This window comes from Haliaeetus albicilla, chromosome 16 (assembly GCF_947461875.1).
Source record: "Haliaeetus albicilla chromosome 16, bHalAlb1.1, whole genome shotgun sequence".
Classification (NCBI taxonomy): Eukaryota; Metazoa; Chordata; class Aves; order Accipitriformes; family Accipitridae; genus Haliaeetus; species Haliaeetus albicilla.
Genome location: NC_091498.1, coordinates 19,165,267 through 19,191,116, shown reverse-complemented (window position 1 = coordinate 19,191,116; position 25,850 = coordinate 19,165,267). Strand labels below are relative to the sequence as shown.

The following is a 25,850-nucleotide window of genomic DNA, read 5'->3' as shown; positions in this document are numbered from 1 at the left end:
CTCAGAGCCACGGGACGCGAGGGGAGCGGGGGGACGAGCGCGCCTTAGGTTAGGTGAAAACCTGAGCTACGGATAGGTGTACGTATGGATAAATTCACCCACAGCGACTCTTTAAAAGTTGGTTAACCCCCGCCACTGCCAGGCTCACAAAAGCTACCTCTGGAGCAGCTGTGAGAACTCCTTCACCGCGTCGACACTTTGTGCATAGATGCACACAGACACTCGGAAACGTACTGTTAGGTTAGTACCGGTCATCAACGTTAGGTTAGTACCGGTTCCCCCCTCACTTAGTTTTTTTTCTGGTCCGAGGCAAACCCCGTTGCTGTGGAAGGGCATCTCTGCGGAGCGGACGTGTGGCGCCCATCTCGTGTAGGTGTCGAGCGTACAAACGGGACCTCCTGCCCCAGGAGGCCACGGAGTCCCATCCTACCTGGCCTAAAACCACAAGAAGGCTTTAAAGCTGCATTTCAGCCGTTGCCCTTTTCTCACAAGCCTGCGGTTTATGAAGTGGTGTGCTTCCCAAAGCTGCAGTTAAGTTTTCATACAGTGTCCGGGCTAACAAAGCTTATGAGCTTAAGCACTTCAGGGTGAAAACACAAATGAAGGCAGTTTGGTAGCAGTAAAACAACAGGCACTGTTAATCAGATGCAGCAGACTGGAAATCCTCTTACGTTTCTCTGTTGGAAAAAAAGGGTACAGGAAGTCTCTGAAATCATATAAAGCTAAATGAGAAGCACTATTACAAATTATATTAGAAAAAATATTACTGTGTCTTCCTTAATTACAGCTAAGATGCGATTAAATTTCTAAATGGGTCTTTTTGCTCTCAAAGATAAAAAACTACAAGTGCTTAACAAAAATTAATTGATTACTGGAGCTTTTATTTTGGACAATGTAAAATATTTTTATATAGTTGTAACTGAAAAGTGAGTTAAAAATTACTAGAACTCCTCTGTAGGATCGCATGACTCGAGCATTAAGACAAGAGAATCAATTCATACTGTATTCATATGTTTTATTTTTTTAAACAAGTATCCAACTGCTGAAGTCACAGTCATTAAAGTCAAACTAGTATTCTATCACCTTCTGATTACTGCAGGACCAGTGACACATTTCTTTTACCACTGGAGAATTTTCTCTTTTTCCCTGGAGAGGGCTACAGTGTTGTTCGGGGGGGGGGGGGGGGATCTAAACAGACTGATCTAAATTATCTAACTTGTTTTGTTATTTTCAAGCTTTCTGATTAATAAAAACTCATTTGATCTGAAGTAACTTCCTTTCTTCAACATTGTTTGTTGTGCACTGAAACAGGATATATAAACATTTTATTAAGTGAGCTGAACAGCTTTCAAGTTTCACTGAACTTTCAGTAAATATTCCCATAGTCTCTGTTATAATGTCCTTCTGTAATAACTTCCTACAGCAATAAGGGAATCCCTGAAGATCTGTTTACTCCACCTACACTAACAGAACAATAGACAGATATTTCCTCTCTTTTAGCAAAAGCATGTTAGTTTTTATAGAATGCTAAGCTATGCCAAGACACTCTATTGTTCTGTATACGTGGAGCAAGTAATGTTAGGAACCACGATATTAGTGATAAAAAGGCAGGATTTGTAAAACTTCACATAGAAAATCGGTAAAAGCTGAATAACTGAAGAGCTTTTTGAAGCTATATGAACTATTGTATAGGTTTATTAAATAACAACTCAAGTATTTTCCCGAGTAATCTTTTTTCCTTCATTACATGGATAGAAAAATATATTCAAACCCAAACTAACCAGATGTCCAGCTATTAAAAATTTATTCTAAACCAAACTGATTCACGTCATGTGAGAGCAGGAAAGGTGGCATGGAATGGAGTTCCAGCTGCTCTCCAGGGCTCCAGGCAGCACAACTGTTACCGTATTCCCAAGGCAGCAGCACAAGAGGATGTCAGAGGCAGGAATAATCTCTAGAAAGGGGAAACACTTACCGTGGAAGGAAGTCATTCACTTCCCTCTGGATGCTCCTTTTGCCCTTCAGGCTCAGTATGAGCCCTCTATAGGCAGGGCTTAAAGCCAGTGGGTTTGTAATGTATTTCTGATTGCATCTCAGTGTGTTGGTGTTAAAAAGCACCCAACCTATTCCCCATTGACATATGTGAACCGAGAGTGTAATACTTAAATACAAAATGAGAGAAAGGAATGAACGAGGCAAAATCAAATAGCTCTTTTTCAGATAACAAAGGCATCAATCAGAAAGGAAACATTTTACATAATATTTTGCCCAAATATGGTAGTTACTGAAATTAGTGAGGTTAGTGGTTTGTCAGTCATCCAAAGTTGCTCAAAAATTTGAATGAAGGCCTTAAAAAAGAGTTTTGCTAAAATATAAGTGATGCATAAGCATTATGTTGACCTCTGCACCTGAAAAAATGTCACCCTCGCTATATTTAATGGTACAGTGGCCTGCATGAAATGATCTGACAGTTTCAGACAGCTTCATAGGAGATAAAAAATCCACATGACAAAAGGCTACGGTAACACAGACGTAGTTGATAGACACAGCAGAAAAAACAGTGCTGAGTGACCAAGATGGTTAAACTGCTCTTTTCTCCAAGCCATGTTATAAGACACATCGATGAGGCAACATGGGACACAACTTCACATTGATTTTGCCACTGCTGTATCTGATCCGTTATTAAATATCGCCAAAACTATCCCAATTATCCGTATCACAGGTATTAATTTTATAATACTAAAAGCTACAGGAAAGTGCATCAAACATTTTCTTTGGTAGCAGTCCTAACACCAGTATTAAGATATGCTTGCATAGGTCTATAGAAGGTTTGAATTAATAGAAAAAGAGGATTAAAGACATACAAATTTAATTGTAGAGAAAAAACTGAATGACAAGCAGCAATCACCATATTACATCAAGAAATCACAATATAAAAGACTACAGGACTGAAAAGTAGAACTGAACCTATCCTCATATTTAAATAATCTACTTATAAAACATCTACGTTATGAGAAAATAGTATTTTCTTACTTTTAGTTTCACTGTTGGCAACCTGATAATCAAGATCACTTCAGAGAAACGAATACACAATTGATAGTGCTACGAAAACCTGTTCAATGCCCAGTAACGGCCAAATTAAATGTTAGGAATTATTAGGAAGGAGAACAAAACATGAAGCATTACTATGCCACTGTATAAATCCATACGGCATCTGACACCATTCAGACTTGAATACTGGCTGTGATTCCTGTTTCCCACCTTAAAGTGATGTGGCAGTACTGAAGGCACTGGGAAAAATGGAAAGAATGATTCAAATTATGGAATAGCTTCATATAAAGAATGACAGTAAAAAGTAGAAGTCTCCAGTCTAAATAACAGATAAACAAGGAAAGGTGATGAATGCTCGTCATATCACAACTGGCACAGAGATGCTGAATAGATATGATGCTTCTCTCCATCCTCCAAAACTGGTATTGGGTGTCATTAAAAGCAGCAGGTTCAAGCAAAGACAAGGCGGTACTTCCTGAGACATGTCATACCTGTGCTGTGGAAACCTTTGCACCTGAACACATAGTGGTCTTTTGGTCATGTGTTGAGAGAGCAACTGGACAAATTCACAGACAAAACAACTTTTCAAGCCACCTTACAATACTGCCAATACAATGTTTGAACTAAGTGCAGCAGTGAAAAAATAGCTAACCTAAAACATGCATATACAGTCTCAACAGAAATTAATGATACTATTTTGTTTTATGTTATGTTTCCAGCATAGTTATAAACAGCATCTGACATCTGAGCGATGACAGGCATTGCTCTGCAGAGATTAATACACAGGAACTAAAAGGCAAGGCCATTATGCCTCCTCTTCTGCTGATTCACTAGAGGAAGCAACATTCCACCAAGTCCCCTTTTGGGACACCACTCACCGTCAATCCACATTAACCACTGTGATGCCGAGTACTATACTCCTGTAGTTGTATGGAGTTTTTCTGGTAAAAGACTGGCTCCACTGGGGTCAGTGGTAACACTCCAGGGACTGCATGTTTTGTGCTACCTAGGCACAGCAGATTGCAAAAGAAGAAGAAAGAAAACTCTGGTGTGCCAGAGTAAGAGATGGACTGAATGAAGGCAGTGTCTCCATCTCCTTGGAGAAGGGGAAGGACAGGTCCCAGGGAGATCTCGGAGCCACTCCTGTCAGATGGACAAGTGGTTACTCGCAAATAGCAGTGCTGTTACTGTTGAGCAAGTAGGAATGGGTATATTACTGTAACATTCAAATACCTTTAATTTCTTTGGCTTGTATTTCATGACTCATGCAGTATAGCTTCCTGCAATAAGTAGTTGTTTATGTGTAAGAATAAAAGTATTATCAATCAATCTCCATCTTCCTCAAATTAAAAAAAAAAAATCCATTGCTTAGTATCTAGCAATTGTTGGGAGTTTGACTGTTACTATTGGGAGAAAGAAGTGCTCAATATTAGCCTCAGGAGACTTGAAGGTACTATTTGTGCTAAAGAGGAAGGATGAAGGAAAGCTCACCAGCTAAGGAAAAGTCAGACTGCTCCTAGAATAGGTGGCATAGGCGAGAACATGTGGTAACAAAAAGTGAGCTGCATTAGGTAAGTAACTCTGAAAGGTTTTATAACAATGCTATCCCTATTGAAATGAAATGGGGGACACTGTAAGAAACTAAGGACAGCAAAAGCCTGAGGCAGAAAGAATTTAAATCGTACAGTTAGCTCCCTTTTTTGTATTGTATGGGGAATGTCCATTTGATAATCAATCATCTAGGCCAACATGAGAGGGGGTAGGTACCTTCTTCTGGAACAGAGTACAAGACTCTCTTAAAAATTATAATCAGGAAAATGAACTACAGAAGAGAAACCTTAGAACAGTGGTGTTCTTCCTTCCCCTCTTAAAACAAACAAACAAAACCCCCAAACACCACAAAAGCGTTTTCTTGTCCACTGTAGTCCACAAATACTGGAGGGCAGAAATGGCAATCAATCACGTTTGTTTCAGAAGACCCTTCAATTTTATATTATTTACTTGGACTACATTTACACCTAATTTAGTCTCAAGTCACCATGGCTGATAATCACTTCACATTAAGTGCCTCTTACACTTCTCAAGCCACTGATTTGTGTCTTTTGATTTTAATGCCACAAACCTGGATCTTAATCTCTAAAATAAAACTGGGTTTAAATAATGGCCCAAACACCCTTATTCCACACTGACATACACACAAACATTTCAGCTTCGTGTACATGGGTTGGTTTCATCAAAGTAAGATTACTTGAGATTAATTAAATTGGATATTGTCATAATACATTCAGGACTGAACATTTTGACTAAGATTTTTTGATAATGTAAACAATCTATATTTGGCTTTAATGCAGGTAATAAATTTACTTCATTAATGGACATTTTATAAGGTGAAAAGATTACTGAATTGTACGCATTCGTGTACAACACTGGTCGCATTTGATAACATTTTCATCAACTAGGTTAAGACTGAGGGCAAAAATTTGACAGCTGCTATAAACATACGTACTTGGCTTTAGAATCATTTAAAGATGATGTCAGAAGTGCTCACAAGAAAAAAAAATCTATTGTTTTGTATTTAGTACTCTAAATAGGAAAAAATAACTTGTCTATAAATGACGCCAAATTCCTTTCCTATTCTTTTCCAAGTTCTCAGTAGAGGCGCAGACATTTCTTTCTCTATGACAGCCTTGCTTTCATGTTGCCAAAGGCATTTTTAACATTTTTTAAACTACTGACCAATTTAAAACACTGGAATATTTTTTCATGAAAAATGTTAACTACAAAAATTTTTAAAATCTATTCCTAATTTTTTTAAATCCATAGCTTTTGTGAACTGACATAATTTGTCCTTTTCGGGACAGGCCTTCAGGGCAACGAACCTTGTTTGATCATCAAAGCTGGCTGGGAAAGACCAGGCCACGCTGAAAGCAGGCTAAAATAATCCCTGTAGACAGAGCACTGCAGAAAAGAGTCTGCCTCTTTCTGTCTTGTCTTGGAACAAACAAGAGGCACAAGGTTCAACACAGTAGAGCTGTTGTAGCATATCCTGGTCATGGAAATCATTTATATTTCTAAGAAAACAAAAATAGGTTTAGAGAGAAATTCACATGGATATGATTGCTAGTTATTTCTCGCACCTGAAATTTATTTCTTCGTTCTGAGTGAGGAAAAGTTTCTGTATAATATATATTAATTGTACAAGAAAAATATATTTTGAGTTGTAAATCGCTTGCTAGCCTAGAAGTTATGATTTAAACAGTGTACATAGTATTGTCTGAGTCATCAACAGATAACTGAAGAACTATAATAATAATTTATGGGAGTATTATGAAATATATTATTGGAGTTTTATGAAAATCTGTTAAGCTTTTTATTTCAGTGAAAAAGAATGGCAGTTATTATTTTAAGGTTCTGAGGAAAAGATCAATTTCAGTCTGCATATAGCTGCATAAAGTCTTTCAAATACATTAATTACTACTGTTGATTCATATTGGTGGAATTATTTTTGACTGAGTATACCTGAATCAAAACCAAAGCGTCATCAAACATTCAGCAGTGGATATATAACATTTTGACACAGACATCTATGAATGATGCACAAGTTCATGAATGAATACTGTATCGGTTATATTAGTGATGAAATTTTTCAAAATTTCTACCTATGAAAGAATTAAGTATAATTGTCAGCACAGATTGGAAATAAGAGATAGAGTGATACAGAAATAAACCCTTTATAATCCATGAGACCACTAATGGATCTCATTTCCTTACAACAGACATTATTGTCATATTAAATTAATGGCTAGACAAAGTATTACCTTCTTAGTTATGCATTTATATTCCATAAATATTTTATAATGAGTACTTATATGTAGATCACACAATAAAATGTTCAATGTTTTTGCCACATCTATTATTGCCAAAAATTTCTGCTTGAAAAATGGAAATACATTCACATACAGAAATATATTTGCCAGGGGCTATTAAACAAAGTACTTCAAACAAACAAACAAACAAACAAACAAAAACCCCAAAAACCAACCCAGAAAGAGAGAAGACCCTAGGAATGACTTACTATGCCTGGCAAGACATTGAGGATTTCTGTGACACCTCTCTTTACAGACATTTTCAAGTTCTATGGAAGTGTTAAACTTATTGTAATAGTCAGTTACTATTTAGGCAACAATTACGGTATTTGGGACCACACTTTTCAAAAAGTCACTCAGTCCATTCTTAGCATAGATTCAGTTTTTGATTAGGAGACTACAATACAGAATTAATATGCAGGAAAAAATAGATGTTCAAGTAAGCTTTAGTCTTAAAAAGTCTTGCTGTCATCAGCCAGGTTTTTTTTACTGCTTGCCAAGCTCCTAATGTTGCTAAATGGATTTTAACAGCTTTGCTGTCATGCATATCCCTGTTTTCATAGTACAAATTTTATTTGGCACTGCTGTATTTATTGCATATATTCCTAAACTAACAACGCAAGCAGAAATCTAAGACTGTCCTGACGAATGTGAGAGAGCTTCTGGCAGCGTAATGTCCATTGTCTGCAATCGTTCTGACAGATCACTGAGCTCAGTGTATCATACATGCTTAAATTATGAACAAATTCCAATGGTGTAAGGATAATTCTAAATCCAGAGTATTTGGAACAACCCTTGGCTTCTAAGCCTGGTCCATGGAAGGATTCAGTGATGGGCCTGAAGGGCTCTAAATTAATTCCAGACCACCTCGATATAACCCTGCCTTGAAACTAGCTAGTCAGTATCTAAAAATCTCTGCAGTAGTTATTAGCATATCACTATAGTCAACACATCTGCACATCTGTTTTTTATTTTAAGAAGTATATATCAAATAAATTTGTGACTACAGATGTCTCATTCACAACTGATTCTGTGGCACCAAAATATCTTTAAGCTGTGTTTATCACATCATTAAATGAACAGGAATAATAATTCTTCAGACAAAAGGTATTACCAAATGGAAGATTTCATACTTGGAATGGGGTGGGGCAGGGGGAAGACCAGAGAGAGCATGAAATCAGAAGACTATCTTGTATTTGTATAGACCCTTTCAACTGTGCTATAATAATTAATAAAAACAAGAAGATATTTTCCAGGTTGGAAATTGAATATGTACCTCAGGATTTTGAAAAGTGACCAGTGATAGAAGCTGTCAATTTTTTGTTATGCAACTTGAAATGCATTAAGGCAATACAATTACCAGAAAGCCCTGGGTACCTCCTTGTTTCGTAGCGAGCAGCAAATATGAATGGATTTGTATTTATTTTTAAGATTGTGCAAAATCACGTAGGTGAAAGTTACAAAATAAGCTACTCTCAAACTGAATGCTCCTTTTATTAAATTCTGTATTCTCACTATTAACTTTACACAATACTCAGCACACATTATTTAGATGAGTTTCAGACAAAAATAGTCTTCTTGCCACTAAAGCAAAACATGAAGTTAATTTGTTCAGGATCTTATGCAAAACCCACTTACACAATGTAATTTGATATATGCCCTGATACTGCTTCCTTATTAATAATTACCAATCTTCACCCAGGTATATGGCTTGCCCTTTTATAATGTAGCTTTCTACTGAAGTGATATCAATATGTATTTCTAATGCAAATCAGACTCATTAAACACTTCTTCAGAATATATTCAACCTGAGTTTTAAGATCGAGTTTCTGAGTTACAATCTTCACATCATCATCAATGATTTTTTCACTGACTTCAGTATAGCCACAGTTTTACTCAGATCTTGAACATGTAGTTGGTACTGTCAAATTTAAATCAAATTAAGAAAATATATAAAATATAGTTTATTTCTGCTTTTATTGAAAGCTGGTGGGTATGTGTGTATATCTCCAAATTTCATATCGTACCATTTGCCTTGCAAATTCAAAGGACTAATCTAGATACTGGGTGTCAGCCTGCAGCAACGTACTTGTGAATGGTCTTCTGGGTTTTGGCCCAAATCTGATTAGCCACAGTGAAGGAAAGAAATTATAAAATGTAACAGGAAATGACAGAGCAACAACTTTATTATGCACATTTGTATTTTTACAAAATGTTTTAATACAGCATTGTGCAACTGTAGCATACAAGTAAAATGACAGCACTACTTCATTGCTTATGAGTGGTTTACCTCTCCTTCAAGAGACTTTTGAGCATTGGTATCAAATTGGCCAACTCTCTCTGGTTTCCAGCCAGGGCTGAACTCATTATACAATCACTTCTACAAAGTGAAGTGAGCATGAATTTCACAGAATGTTCCTCAGCTCAGGAGATATCATTTCTTAAGTTGCACTGCTGCACATACGCATATCACCATTTTAAGGTCTTTTTTTTAAATAGTTGGTAACAGTTTTAATATGTATCTATCTTTGCATGTGATCTTCTTCCATACTTTTTCTTTCTTAATGCATACCTCTTTCCAAGATTAGTGTAAGGTATGAAGGACCTGTGATGAACATTCACAAGCACTTCAAAGCTCAAGTACCATTTCTGACCACTCAAAAAGTGTTCATAAACAGAGGAAACAACTATGATATTCAGATCCTACTTGAAAACTAGTACATAAAGGAGAAGAAAATATTAACAAACCCTTCAAGATACAATTACTATAGTATCAACAAAAACAAAGAAGCCACCAGCCTGGTAGTGCAGTGCTGAAACAGCTGTCAGACTGAGCTGATAGAGGAACCCAGCGCCATCCAGGAAATAGAGCAGAACTCCAGACAATGAGTCCAAGGAAAGGAAAATTGGCTTTTCTGTGTATCACATAGCAAATTAAGTCTACTTGGCCAAATAAATTAATTATTTATCTATTAATAAGGGTATTTTTCTGAAAGGAAAAAAATTCTCTAGGCATTTTAAAAAAAAAGGACTTCAGGAATGAAGTTGAACAGAGAAGTTCAACAGAAAAGTTGAAATGATGTCAGATCTGCCTTCTGTTCATCTTTAGCTATCAGAATGATCATCATTATCCTATTTATCTTTCAAAACAACTCTGAAGGTTAGAAAACACATGCATAGTTGACATGCATGCATCTGTCTCCTTTAACAGTTGATTACAAAAGGGTCTGGACGACACTCTGGAGTAAAAAGGACGGCATTTCCTATTCAGGTCCACGGGAAGAATAGGTCTTTGTTAACCACATTCTTGTAGAAAAGTCTCCAAAACATTGTCATGGACCTTCTGCTTGTGATATGGCTGCTTGAAATGACCTAATCTGTTTTCCAGCTCATTCAAGAACCTAGGCAGATTGCTAGCAGAAACATCTGATACCTGATATACTATACTTCTGGGGACGACAGCATACCTCCTTCCGATCTCAAGTCACCCAAGGACAACTTCTAGCCAAGAAAGCAAGCATCTGTTGCAAAGACCTGGAAGAATGGGTAATTACAAGAACATTCTAATAGTGAAGTTGCTCAGACTCAGCAACAAAAAGTCTATACTTCAAAAAAAGGGGCAAACTTCACTAAACAACCAGTACAAGAGTAATCTATTTCCTACCACTTCTGCTTGCTTCTGGTATGATGTTCCAGCTCACACCCCTTGTGGTCTGTAATGCTCCTTTGGAATGGATGCTAAAGAACCTCTTTCTTTATAATTGTTTTATTCTCCCAGGAAACACAGAAGCCAAGAAAATTGCCTAAGAAATAAGGAGGAGGTGAAAGCACAGACTGTTGTCCCTGCTGCGTCAAGTGAGGCTTGCAGGATTGTTCTAGATGACATATGACCCTCAATAATTGGAGTGTCAAACTTCTGGCAAAAATCTTCAGGCAGTAATCTGATAAAGGTCACCAGATGGCCAAAGATCTTGTGGCTATAGTTTGAGAAGCACACAAGGTAGTTCCAAATATGGAATTGAAGTGAGGCTGAAGAGTCCACTCTTCTATGGACCACAAGTAACTCAGGAGTTCTTGGAAAAGTAGCCTTGGAAAGTACTTCTGAAGCACCGAGTGGAGGTCAAGATCTAGACCACAGTGAGATCTTTTCCTTAAGACCATGAGAATATGACAACAGCCTGTGTTAGGGCTCTCTGGAAAACAGGTAAGGTGATGCTGCAAGTCTGACAAGCTTCTCCAATTGCCACAATGGTCATGGAGCTGACCCAGTACTAAGGTCTTGCTTGGGAATCAGAGGGTCCCATGTATGGGGTTTTGTCTTTGGAGTACAACTCTTTCCCATCCTGACTGAAACACGGTGTTCCAAAGCAATTCCTGAGTTGTGTTGAAGGGATAATAAGCTATTTTGATGCTACTTGGTTCTGAAGAACCCACAAACCTAATTAACAAATACTCCTGAAGCTAGTGCTAATGATCGTAGTGGGCAAAAAGACAAAGTTGCCCAGGAATATGGGCTATCAAAGCAACGGGAATGATTACCTGAGATTAAGAAACAATTACCGAGATCAATCAATGCACCTCTCAAAACCCCAAAGCAGAACCTAAACAAAGTAGAATAAAAATACCAGCAGCAGCTAAAACTCTCTTAGCTGTAAAAATACTGAAAAAGTTTCAAAGTTGGGAGTCAGCTTTCCACACACCACAGGTACTGTATCAAATGAGGAATCATTTTGATTCAGTAGACATTTAAGAGCAACTGAGTAGAAAGAGGGTTGTGCTTACCATCACACTGACATTATGCAGGGGGTTGATACTTGTGCATGCTCCTCCTGCTATCAGTAAGATTATCTGACCTATAGCCCTAGGTACAGATATTTTCTCAGTGTGAACGTAAACACAGGTCAGCTGATAAAGAGAATATTGAACCCTTGCCTAATTCAAACAAAGTATGTTTACCTTACTATTAATCATCAAGGAAGCTATTTAAGAAAGCTAGCCCTTAGAGAGTCCCGTAGCCTGTCTATATGGAAAAAAGGAGGGGGAAAATGGTGGAAAAGGAAAAAGAAAGGGAGAAAAGGGGAAAAAAAAGGTGGGGAAGGAGGAAAACCAGATGACAGATGTCTTATCAGAATAAACGGCTTTCAACTCTTGGAACATACTGTTTGCATTCCATGTCTAAAAAATTTACATTTGCATTTGTGAACTATGTTCAGTGATTAAGTAATTAACAATACATGGAAAGTATCTGATTCTATTGGCTAAGGCTCATGCAAGTTAAATTTCTGCAAGTCATTTTGTCATTTAAGACTAACTTTCCAAGTAACTGGGAAAGCACAGCCTGACTTCACAAACATCTTATAAAATGTCATGTCCATTTATCAAAATAGTTTAAATATGTTTCAGATTAACACAAACAGAAAACAATTATGCTTGTGCATACTGCTCTGGCAACTGGAATCTTATTACCTTACATATAGGAAAATAAACTATTATATACTCATTTTGTTTATGTCCCAAGTCAATATATTTCTATATCTGCTATAAAAACAAAGGCTTTTAGCTAGACCTCTCAGAAGCATGATCCTGTTTATAGATCATTATTGCCTAAAGCCTCACTATAAAAAAATATATACTAAAGCAGCATTCCTGCTATCCTCTCAAAGGCTTTTTTATTTTGCTGGGCAGCGTACAGGATCGTGCCTCTCAACTCAAAACCTGACAATTCCTTAGTTATTTTAATTTAATGCCAGATAAATATATTTTACAGCAATCCATTGTTTTTCTATTCAGAAATATGTTAATTACACCATTAGATTTGGTACAGACCTATTTGTTTAGGAGACCTGGCTGGGGAGGTAACTAAATAGGACACATCCCAGGATTTCAGTTAACACCACAACTGCCCCATGTACATTTTAACAATTCCTAAACTACAAAGTATATAAACTGAGTCTGGAAAATGGTTATCTTTTTTCTGTAATATATCAGAAAGCATTGAAAGTTTAACTAAACATTTCCTTAAAACTGGAATGCTGTTTTCCTTCTTCCCTCCACCCCTTTCAGAACTTTCATGAAAAATGCATCAATTGTGGGAAGGGGACATGTCAATAAATAAAAGCAAAACTAAATTTATCTGTAAAGGATAGATTCCTCACTTTCAGCATTAAAGAAAGCAAACATGCCAAGTAGGTAATATTTTAACAAATAGGGCTATTTAAGAAACTTCACAGTAAGTAATCAAGGCCAAAACTGAAGAACATAAAATCTTGTTTAAATCCAACCTTTAATAATATTACCTAACATCTGATGTTCACTTTTTAATATAAAAGTGCCTCAGAATTAACAGCAGCAATTTGAATGCATGATATAAGCAACTTCAGTTAAAGTAAGTCACTCAGCTTCTTTGGTATTTGGCTAAAGCCCTGGTACATAGCTTTTTTGTAATTTTTATATATCAGATAATGAAAGCAGTGTGTAGTGTTTTAAATCCCACAGGTTGCATGCATCTAGGAGACCTACATTTAGGAAACTACTACATTGCAATAAGCCTTATAATAATAATGTATTAAAAAAAAAAAGTGGCCAGGAATCACAAACTTTCAAACCATTATCAAGCACACACTGGTACTAAGCAGTAATTATTATGAATTTTAGAGTCTTTGTAATTAGCAGCAGTCACAGCGAAACAGATTATAAATCAGCAAATTTTACAAATCAGCAAGTATGTAAACAATAATAAAGGGTAATATAGGTACATGTTCACTTCTTTTACTAATTGTACTGTTTGTTCACTGCTTTTTTCTCTAGCAATATATTGGCATAATATTCACATCTAATAAACATTCTAATTCTAGTAAAGAAGACATTTTGAATATAGTAATACAAGTAATCAAGTAAACAGCACTGCAGTTTGTTGTAGATCAGCGCTAGTAAATACTGTATTAGTGAATTTTATTATGTGATATCTACTCCTCTTGAAAAAAAAAATTATTTGAATGCTAAGTAAATAAAAAGCTCTGTAACTCAGTTCATGGTCAAAGTTACGCTAATAGTTATAACAAAATAAGATACATGCATTTCATGTAACTTGCAATTGATACAACATTTTTTCCAAATGTAATTAAAATTCCACCAAGGTTGAACTAGACAGATTTTTAGCTCTCAAAAAACCCTCAAGATTTTTTTCCATGCTTCCATGAACTCTTACATAATTTAAACAATCACAACAGGAGCCATTATGGAATGGTATAGATGGTATTGCAAGTACATGATCAATAAGAGATCAGTTAATGATGTAAACTTAGACGTAGTTCTTCACTGATACAGTATCTGAGTTTGTTATATTAAGCATCAGTCATTGCTACCCAGTTATTACTAATTGAGCATAAATGCAAAGATATCATAATATAAACTTCTGGGTTTCATTAATCAGCTCTGGTAAAACCTATTTCTGTGTCCAGTTCACTCTCTTTCAAGGTCCTTTCCTCTCAGGTTGTTGTTAATTCAAACACAAAAACTCTAAAGCAACGAAAGAACCCTTCTAAATGTGTTGCTTTTGTTATTGCAAGTCAATCACTATTCTTTCATTGCAAGAAAGATCCAACAGGTGCAACTGGCAGATTCTTTCTACATTACTTTGTACCCCAGTGTGCTGGATACATTTTAGCTCTAAATAAGCACATAAAATTTAATCAACTTAAGTTAACACACTTGCATTATCTAGATTCAGAATTTGTAAAATTTCCATAGCATTTTTGCTTATGTAGTCAATTCAGATATGCTGTTAACAATAGGGGAGAAAGGCTTTTTATGATGGACTAGTTTTTCCTGCTTGGGTAAACCCCACAGAGATTAGCAGTATTTTCTAAAAGATCCTATTTATTCTTACTCATAAAGAATATCACCTGACAAAAAAGAACATCTTGGAAATATTTAAATACATTTTCACATCCAACTGTTCTTCCTCCTCTTAGTTTAACATCATGCCTAAAGGTAGTAAGCACTAGTTTTGAGCACAAAAATAGCCGAGTTAAATGATCAAGCCACTTACCTGTTACTCGATCTTGTGAAACTGCTGTCTGCGTTACCTACATTTGTTTGCCTTTGATAACTAAATACAATCCCTCTATGTTTGTAAATAATCATGATATATCATTATACCATACAGAGGAGACAAAACCAGCAACCCATCAGAGTTACAAAAACATTTCAAGTCTTTAGTTAGTGTGCAGTTTCTGATGTGGTAAATTCAGACTTTGAGTTGTCTTAAGCCCAAAGCACGCAATGGGTACCGCTTGCAATAAACTGTGAGTGGTGAAAGGGAGCGGGACCTTCAACTAAGATGCTAAGGGCAGGCTGAAAACTACTGCAATTGTATGCAGTATTGATTATGAATGCTAAACAGTCCTATTGCATTATATGAGGAAGAAAAGCAACTTTTAGCTAAATAAGTAGACTTAAATAGGAAAGATTACCGAGACAAGTTGTTTGAAATTGGAACACTTTCACTGCATGTCATGACTTCCTGGACAACACAGAAGGCTCCCGTTATGTATGATGAACAACTTGGTCTTAACAATTAATAAAAATAAAATTAACTTAAGAAATGCTGGTGCCGTGCTTAGGTTTCAGAGGACAGACATAAACCACATAAATTTATCATTTTAAAACTAGACAGTTTCTGTCTCCTACCACAATTTATTCCTGTCTGCTTTTTTACTCAGATGAATTCCTTCTGTGGTTAGAATGACAAAATACTTCCACATTAATGAACTAATTAGCTTAATTGCATAATTTTGCTATTTTTTTAATCTCCTGTTGAATCTCCAGAAGAAATAGTTACTAAGTCACAATTACAGGATTCTGTTACATTTCTCCTTTTGTAGTGGGGCGGGGAGTGGAGGGGAAGTTATATTTACATGTTTTGTTTTGGAGATTTGCTTAACATAGACTGTCTTATTAGACCATCATTACTCTGAATGCTAAAACCAAGTTAATCTCCAAACATTTTAGAAGTCAAGATAATGATATATATTAGTTTATAATAATCTTTGAATGCTTAATATTCCAGATAATTTTTTGTTATTCAAGAGGTAAGATATTGTACATATTTCCACATATTTTCTGTCAAAGCACTATTATTCAGACATCTGCAGCCTGATACTTCAAGTCAAAGGTTTCAGTTTTCTTTAATTATTAACAAAACAAATAGTGAGTATGTTAATACTATTTTCTTCTAGGTCCAAGCTTTTACAATACTTACCATAAGAAAGCATTAAGTGTGATGAACTTCTGAATACATTAAGGCCTATAAGGGTTTCATAGACATAACTGAATGAAATAATACAACCAAAGATCGAGATTATACTCAGGTTGAGGTTACACTCAAATTGAGATTTACTCAAGCATGTGACTTGAGACTATACTCAAGCATGTGCTGAAACACAGGCCAGACCCTGAAGAGGTATAACTCCGCACAATTTCTTTACTGGGTTGTTTTATGCCTGCTGACAATACAATGTAATTTTAGCAATTTAACAGAATTTAAATGAATGTTAATTAACAAGGACCTGTCTTAATGATTTAGGGTCGGTCAGTAAAATGGGTATCTGAAAGACATGGAAATGAGAGAAACTGACCGAATGATTCAGCTCACCTTTTTTTTTCCTTTCCCCTCTCCCTCCCAATAAATCACCTGAGTTGGACCGATTTTCATCTTTTTCAGAATATATTTATGCATCTGATACTCGTATGTTAAGTCAGACTTCTCCGAAAAACCAAACCAGCTCCCTAGTTAGATTTAATCTTTAGCACCATTAATAAGCAGAGTCCATAAAATGCCTCTATTTCAATTCAAGACAGAAATTTCAATTAGCAAGTTAAGGACTGAATTGCCATCGAAATATTAGCATGTATTCTTAAGTTTAATGCTATTTCACTGAAGGTATAGATTTTATAATAAAACATGATTCAGCATAAAGCAAACTTTTTACAGAGAGATGCTACATATGAAGAAAGTCACCTATTTTCTGTTTTATTATTAATCTTCAGTTTTGCTTACACCATAGGATAACAAATTGTACTTGAATAATCAGCTTTGAAAAAGTGAAATCTGGGAAAAATTTCACATTTGACAAATTCCTGCATTTTTATTGTCAAAAAATTAAACTATCCCACTATTCTCCAAATACGCTCACGTAAAAAAATCAGTACCATATATAATTACACAGTTCTCTAATACCTTAAAGCCAGAATTCTGACAGCTATTTGTTGAACTTGATAGCCCATTATCTTTATTTTTATTAGAAATAAGCATCCAAATTCATGGTACCTTGGGGAAAAAATTCAGCCAGACATCCTCGTTCATTTAAATGGGTAATTTCTGAATGACTTCTCAAATACTTTTTTAAAATTTATACATTATATATTGCATAAAATTGATATTTTTAAAAGTTATGCAATTCTATTAAAAATTTCCATAAAGCTAATATGAAGTGTTAGGCTATTAATGTTATTTGAAGGAATACAGAGAGTGTACGTGGCCTGGCTATTGAAATCACATCAGCATCAATAGATTCTGCCTGTAAAACATGAAAAATCATTGTCTATTGACAATTTCACCTTTAAAGTGAGAGTTAGGCTACGATCAAAATACATTTCAGCTGTAGAGGTGCACATCATTACATGCTTATCTGGAGATGCACATGTTGGTCCATTCCAGAAGAGTCCACGTTTGTTCAGATGAGGAGGCCAATTGCTTAGATTCAAAAAATACAGTAGTAGAAGCATCTGGATACAGTACCAGAAGCCAGTATGCTGCTGCTTCTTTTCATAAAAACAAAAATATGGGCACCAGAAAAAACTTGAGAGACCAGATAAAGATCTGTGTCCTTCCAGTTTCTAAAGAGTTAGTGTTTAATTAGGTTGATACAATATTTCTGCTACTGATCGTTCGTCAAAGTTTGCTGCTGCTGAGCTACAGCTTGCATCATTGCACCAATACTTTCCTTCGCCAGAAATGGGAAAGCTCATCTAACAATGGCATATCATAGCAGCTCCATCTTTCTAGTGCTATTGCTTATACTTTTTAAACTGACAAGTGCTATATCCACTAGAGACATCTTACCATTCAAGGAACAGCTTTTTTCCACTACTCCATTCCAGTTTTCTTTGCCATGTGCCTGTTTTTGACAAATTAAACTAAAAGATGTAACTTGTAGTAACTTAATTTTTGCTGCCACATGATGAAGACCAAAATGTTGCAACTTACCTTTGAAACGGACTGTTTTGCTTAATGTGGAATGCAACTGGATCTCTCTTTCCCACCCTTAGACATGACAAATACGTTAACACCACCTTACTGCAAGTATACTGACATCATGCATAGTGAACAGGCTTGCACAAGAAGCCTCTTTTACCTGTATTTTTTAATTCCCTTAGTAACTACATCTCGGTATCCCTCAGTCGCTAGTTTCCATTATGTCTGGTTGCCTGTGAACCACCGCAGATGTCTCTAGGCTTTTAGCGCTGAACACATACAAACATCTTAGCAGTTGATGTCATAGCTTGCTTTTAAAGGATAGCACATTACATACAGATAAATATGAGATCATCCAAGCAGCTCTAGTTGCTAGCTGCAGCACATGTTTCTACAGTTTAGCAAACAGAGCAGCCATAGTGTTTGCTACAATATAAACTTAGAAAGATAACACATAATGCTGGTGTTTCTCCAAACATTCATTTAAGTTTGGTTAAGACTTTTGATTTCCCTAAGTGAACCACACTTGTATGGGTTTTCTGGAGGTGTAATATTTCCTTTGTTTTTTTAGATTGTTTTAGGGTTTTTTTGCTAACTGATTATAGCTGTAATAATGCCATTTCTTTATTCAAGCATCTGATGTAAAACTCATAACAAAGTTGAGGTATACACAGACAGTTACTGCCTGCATCATCTTAACTGTCTTTATATTAATTTGCAAATTAATTTCTCAAACTGTAATAGTCAAAGAAAAAATAATCCAAAACATGGTATTCACACATCAACTTCCTCATAGATATGAATGAAAGAAAAGCAGCAAATGCAAGAACTTACTAACTCAGAGCTCCAACACATGGTAAGTCCTCTATTTCCACCTTTTTTTTTTTTCTCCCACATACGCTCTACACTACACCAGTATTCAGGTAGTAGAATATTGTTCCCTGGACAAGGCATCAATTTACCCATTCTTCAATCATACACAAGAATTTCTATGCAAATGATCCCAGATTATGATTAGAAAGCCAAGCTACTTAAAACTACATAGCTGGTTTAATTTTATTTTGTTTTGAATTTCAAAGCATACTTTGTTTAAAGAACTTGATTAAATCTAAGTCTATTATTAAAAATGAATCTCAAATAGAACAAATGCATTTTGGCCAAGATAAAGTTCAGTCCTCAAGAAAGCCATCAGCCATATCCAAGGCAATTTTGTCATAGAAATACACAAAAAGGAGAATCTAGAAAGCACTGATGTGTCTCATAATTTCCTGAAATATTGCCCTGTGAAAGTTTCAAAGTTAGGCACCATATTGTTAATCTCTTTCCCCATGTAAAAAGGGCAAGGATTACAGTCAGAGCACAATTACATACAATAATAAATAGATCTAATTATTATTACTTTGATGAATGTAGAATGGAAGGCTTGAAGAGAAACTTTAAAGAGGACTTCCTAGAATTTGATTAACCTTTCTGGGCTGATACATGAGAAAGCACAAAATGGTTTTCTGAAGTGGAGAGCTGGCCAACTGTGTCCAAAGTTATTAAACAGATGCAAAAGTTGTCCACAAGGTGAGAAACTGATCAGAATCGCAGGACTAAATTAGGAAGGAATAATCAAATGTTTGTATTTGACGTGTCTGAAGAACAGGAGACAACAAAGGTACTTTGAGGTGAAAACCACAGCAATTTTGAAGAGAGCTGATCCCTGTGCATACCAAGATTACAGGGCACCCAACAGCCAGGGCACTGACAATAAATAAATAAATAAATTGGACAGTACAAACAGAAGGGAATGATTAAAACTTAGAAATATTCAAGTGGATGTGGTAAGATCTAGACATGTTCTGGATGTGTGGGTCAAAGGAGGGAAACAGGCTAAAGAAGATGCCAAGATTACAGCCTTGAGTGAAGAAAGTCATGGTTATATTCTCTGCTCTGTCTAGTTATTCTGTTTTGGAACAGAGGACAGACAATGAAAACAGTAACTCAGCACTTTGAAATATTACAGCCCAATTTACCAAATAGCAACTGAAGACATCTGTTTGTACGTTGAGACTATAGTATCAATAGCCACAGTTACATAGGTGCAGGTATTCTATCATATGGTACCTTAAGAACCAACCAAAATCACTAAACTACCCATCTTGTTAGTGAAACTGGAAGATGACAACAAAAATACATTACCCTGAAATTAACTTATTCATTCCAATTTAAATGAAGCACTTTATATTCTTCTGTATTTGTTTAAGGAATAGTAAATTAAAAGATATTTCTTCGTTTAAAAATTATTCTATCACAAGGAGAAATTTAGTTAAAGCTCTTCTAATTTATGATAGATGCTAAACTACTCAAACCAAGTTTTTCTTATTCTGAAATTGTTCATGATTAGATTGTAATCTCCTCAGGACAGGGGCCTGGAACATGCCAGGAAGAGTACTGTTAGGCAACAGAGATGCTACTAGAGAACAACTATATTCCCATTACATTTTGGAATGAATTGTGTATACATTTCTTCAGGGTGTTTTTGCACAGACATCCCACTGAAATAATAGCTAATTAATTCACTATAAATAATCTGAAAACAAAAAAAGAGTAAGGTGGTGAAGTATGCTGTTGATACTGAGTTACTGATGGTAGTAAAAATAGAGCTGGCTGAGGGAATCTGCAAACAGCCTCACAACCCTGATTGCATAGGCAGGTGAAATTTAATGTAGATAACCATAATGTAAACACAGAAAAAAATCCTATCCTTACCTATCAAACTATTTAGTGGCTGTAGATGTTAACAGTCAGAAAATAGACCCTGGGATCTATATAGTTAATGCTATGAAAACAATGGTCAATGTTTGTTCAATGGCAAAGAGAACAACATTCAGTAATGCTCAGTTTATCGGCTTTCTCACTTCCCTAACAAAGCAAAACAAATAAATGACAGGAATTATAAGGAAAGAACTAGATAATGACATGAAAACCATTATTTTGACTGCTCTTGTGACCTGAATACTGTGTGTAACTCCTGGTCTCCTCATCTCCAAAAGCATATAGTAGTGCTCAAAAAATAAAATAAAAAAAACAAAGAGAGAGATTAATAGTAACATGTGAAAAAATCAAATAGACTAAAACTCTTCAGCTTGGAAAATACAGGACTGAGGAAAGATATAAAATCATGAGTTGAAGACAGAAGGTGACTAGAGAGCAACTGTTCATTGTTTCTACCAAAATGAGAAGAGTATCAACTAGGACAGATAGGAAACTTTAAATAAACAAAACCACATTTCACACAATGCATAGTCAAGTTGCACTGAGCAAGGATCTCTTCTGGTAGTACACTGCAGATGCCAAAAGCCTATGTGGACTTAAAAAAAAAATGATTGGGCAAATTTGTGGAATAGAACCTACTGAGAACTGTTAAAAATAAGACACCACTTCTGATTCAGAAAGTGCTAAAGCCACAGATGGTTGCATTCGGGGTATTAAGGTATCATATGATGTCCTGTCTCTGCACTCTTCCTTAGGCACTTTCTAGTGTCTGCCGCTACAGACATATATACTCAAATATGATGTTTTAATGAAGACTACACTATTTATTTCTGGAATGTGTTTATTTCCTAGCTAAATTCAAGGGAATCGAAAAATAAAGGATATGCATAATAGCGAGATACATCTTAGCCTTGAAAACATTTACATATACACTTGATTGTGGTCCAGTCGGTATCATTAACATACAAATAGAAGTAAATGTAAGAATACAATCCCCAAAAGAACTTCACGTTTTCTCATTTGAAAACTTTTAAACATGGATTCTGTACCATCATATTGGTACTAAGTGTACCAAGTCAGGACAGAATTTTTTCATTTTGGGGAAAGAGTGTAGGAGTATTTCTAACAGAGGAAGGCGTACTAGAGTATTAAAGTTCCATCAATTTGATCCGCCTTTTGAAAAATCATTACTTATTTCCATTTTTTTACGTACAGAAGTCACTCTGTTTGTCACTGCATATTGTATTTTCTGTCAGTAATCATGCTGGATGATTTCTGCATATTGTCAACTTCTAGGCCCGTATTCTGCAACAGCACTTCCTGCTACACCACAGCTTCCCCAAAGCAACTGCTTCTCGAGTGCTGTTCAAATGTAGCAAATCACAAGCAACGGCACCAAGTCATCTCAAGAATTCCTTGTTTCAATAAGCAAGCAAAAAGCGCAATCATCGACCTACCTGATTTGATTTCTAAACCGATTTAAACAAGCAGTACAGTATTACGTAGAAACACGGCTCAAAGGACATTTAAGTAATGAGGTAATGATGCACAGTTATAATTTCAAAAGTGCTAAGCAGTTACTCTTCCAGAAACAAACAAACGGGATGAATGAGCAAAGGCATTACTCAAAATCCCATCAGCTGCCTATTTTCACTTGCAGCACTCTAAACACTTTTTAACAGTCTGGTCCAAAATGATTATTTTGATCCATTCCAAAGGGATTAGCCGTGCAAATAATCAAACCCGGTCGAGCACTGTGGTCTAATCTTTAACTTAGTTAAGAAAGACTGGGGAAAAAAAAGTGTAGAAAATTACTCTAATCCATACTTACCTTTCAGGTGTAAAAAAAAAAAAAAGAGGGATAGTCCTTAAAGGGAGAATACTTCGATACTCTGTGTGTGCTTTAAAGGCCGCCCCAGCGACTCCTCCGCGGTATCTCAAAACAAAAAGACAAGATAAAACAGAAAGTTGAACCAGCTCAGCCGCTTCTGTCCCTCGACCGCTTGACCCGACGTCCCGTCCCGAGGACGGTGCGCGGCCGCCTGGGCCGGCAGGGCCCCGGCCCGCTCCCCACACGCTCCCCCGTGGGGGCGGCCGGCCGCCGCGCGGGGGATACACGGAATTTTTTTTTTTTTTTTTTTTTTTAAAGATCTGTCTAACACACACGGCGAGCGCGGTTCCCTGGGGCCCGGGCGCCGCGGGATTCCTCCGCCGGTCTGCGGCGGGAGCCGCGCCGGGGGCGACCGGGCCGCCGGGGGCGACCGGGCGGCCGGAGCCGCCGCCGCCGCCGCCGCGGCCGCAGCCCCAGCCCCGCCCGTCACCTCCGGGCCGGCGGCCGCCGGGCACGGGGCGGCGGGAAGGAGCCGGCGGCTCGCGCCGGGCGTGGAGCGCGAGCAGCGCCTCCCCCGCCCCCCGCCCCCGCTACCGTGCGGCCGTTAGCGCGTGGCAGTTAGCGCGCAACCGCTCCCGGGGCGCGTGCCGCCGCAGGGGCTTCCGCGCGCGCCGTGTGCAGCGGCGTGAGGGAAGCCGGGCGGGCGGGCCGCCGGGCGGGGGCTGTTCCTCGCCTCGCTCCCACCCCCGCCGGGGCTTCGCCGGCGGCCGCCGCTGCTGCCGGCGAGCGCTGGGAGGCGACGGCGAGTCCCTGCCGCCGGATCCGTTCGGGGAAAGCGAGCGAGCGAGCTGAGGGAGACTTTTACCTTTTCTCTCTTTTCCCGTCTTTACCCACCATGCTGCGGACGCCGCTGCCCGCGGAGGAGAAGCGGCGGCTCAGCCCGGCGCCCTTCTCCTGAGGAGATGAGGGAGACGCGGCCGGGCCGGAGCTAGCGCGACCCGCGCCTCTCCCCCGTCCTCCCCTCTCCCGCGTCCCCGACCACCATGAGGGAAGAGAGAGAAGCCGCCGCGGCCGCCTCCCACCACGGACCCAGCAAAGCCCCGCAGCACTGCCAGCAGCCGGACGGCGGCGGGGCGGCTGCCCCCCTGGCGCTCCCCGGCGGCGGCGGCAGCAACCCGGAGAGCCTGCGGAACGGCTACGTGAAGAGCTGCGCGACCCCCCTGAGGCAGGACCCCCCGAAGAGCTTCCTCTCTCTGCTGCTGTTCCCTGCCGCCGCCGCCGCCTCCTCCCGGGCTCTGCTCAGCCTGGGCGCCCTGGCCGCCCTTGTCCTCTCGCTCCTGGCCTTTCACGGCCGGGGCAGCGCCGGGGGCCAGCAGGACGGGAGCAGCTGGCGCAGCCCCCGGCCGTTGCACGCCTTGCTGTGCCTGTCCCGCTGCCTCAGCCCCCTCTTCAGCATCGCCTGTGCCTTCTTCTTCCTCACCTGCTACTTGGCCCGCGGCAGGCGCGGAGAGCACGGCGGCGGCACGACCCGCTGGTGGCTGCTGGCGCTTCCCGTGTGCTGCTACTCGGGGGACTTCGTGGCGCTGCAGTGGCTGCTGCCCGCGGAGGGGCATGGAGAGGAGCCCCAGCCCCCCGCCGAGCCGCAGATGGTCCTGGGCAGGCTCCTGACGGTGCTGGGCTCGGTGGCAGCGCTGACCCTGCTGCAGAGCTCCCTGAAGTTGCGCCGGAGCCTCCTCGTCTTGGTCTTCTCCAGCCTGGTGTGGCTGGTGTCGCTCACCAGCCTTCACTCGCTCCCCCCAGCCCTCAGACCGCTGCTGGCCGGCTCGGTCGGGGTGGCAGGCTGCCTGCTGGCACTCTGTGGCGGGGAGCACGGCATCTTCTCGGCTCAGAGCCGAGGAGCGCACCACCAGCATCATCACCACCCACGGCTCCCCAGCGTGGAGGAAAAAGTGCCTGTGATCAGACCCAGGAGGAGATCTAGCTGCGTATCCTTAGGGGAGACTTCGGCCAGCTACTATGGCAGCTGCAAAATGTTTAGGAGACCCTCGTTGCCTTGCATTTCCAGAGAGCAGGTAGGTTTCTCCGAAACTGGAGGGAGAAACTTTGAGGAATGAGCGCCACTCACTTTTCCTAACTGCTGTGTATGTCTGTGCGGGATGTCTGCTAACTGTCAAACTCCTGTTAGAGGAATGGAGGAAAATGTTGGTCCCTTAGTGGGTTTCTCAACTCGGTTCTGCAGAATCGATATAATCCTTTATGTCTGTATAGAAGCTAAATCATCATATTGTGTTTGTTATAGGGCAGAAGGCTCGCTCGCTCTTTGTAGGATCTTAAATATTAATAAGTAGTTCTTATTGGTTAAAACAAAATCCCAAACCAAACATCTTCAGCTATCAGCTACCTTGTTATTTTGACTGTTTCTTTTCCAAAGACCAACAACTCCTCCGCTTCTGGCAGACGTTACGAGAGAAAGCAACCACAGCTTTCTAGCTCTTCGGCACTTCTGGTTCTTCCCGCTTTCTATCGACAAAATGATTGCCAAGTGCTAAAGAAATATCGGGGTTTGAGGGGTATTATTTATCAAATCTTGGCATTGTTTGAGTGGCAGCTGTCCTTCTACCTTGCACATTACTATCTCTTGTTTCTCTCTCTCCCACTCATCCTCTCTTCCTCGCTCCACATAGGTTAACGTTAGCTTTGGGTTGATGTGATTTAAGCAACTCCTTTTTACTGAAGAGAGAGCTGTACAGGAGAGTCTGGAGGCATGCCTGAAACGCTCAGTTTTATTGAATGGAACTCTGTTGGTTTCTACCTCCCGGAAAACTTTTCAATGAGTCTTGTTTTTTGTAGCACGAACCCCCCGGGGGGCGGGGGGGGAGTTTGTTTTTATTTGGGAACTTGCACGTGAGCTGCAGGAACATCGAGTTGTGTTGCCGGTGGAACTGACCCGAGGCTGCGGCAAGTGGATTATCAGCCCGTTACGGTGGGGGGAGGATAAGGGGAGTGTATTTAATAAACGTGCAAGTGAACAGTTTCTAGTAAGTGATTGTTGCTGCAGGTTCCCCCATCTACTACTGTTGTGCCT

At 39.0% G+C, this 25,850-nt stretch overlaps 1 protein-coding gene and 1 long non-coding RNA gene across 5 annotated transcripts in view; one reads left to right on the top strand and one right to left on the bottom strand.

The window, feature by feature from the left end:
* Positions 1-998: 998 nt before the first annotated feature.
* Positions 999-24,315, bottom strand: LOC138689282 (uncharacterized). The gene is made up of 2 exons (XR_011328139.1): positions 24,246-24,315; positions 999-22,870 (listed from the first exon to the last, which is right to left on the bottom strand). It is a non-coding gene; the product is annotated as an uncharacterized lncRNA (long non-coding RNA).
* Positions 23,393-25,850, top strand: part of PDE3B (phosphodiesterase 3B) — a 93,058-nt gene continuing 90,600 nt past the window's right edge. The window contains exon 1 of one of the 4 annotated variants that reach the window (XM_069803768.1): positions 23,393-24,837. In XM_069803768.1, coding sequence (XP_069659869.1) covers positions 23,809-24,837 — 1,029 coding nt within the window. In that variant the 5' untranslated portion in view covers positions 23,393-23,808. The remainder of the gene's footprint in view (positions 24,838-25,850) is intronic. The other 3 variants (XM_069803766.1, XM_069803767.1, XM_069803765.1) reach the window with 3 other exon arrangements.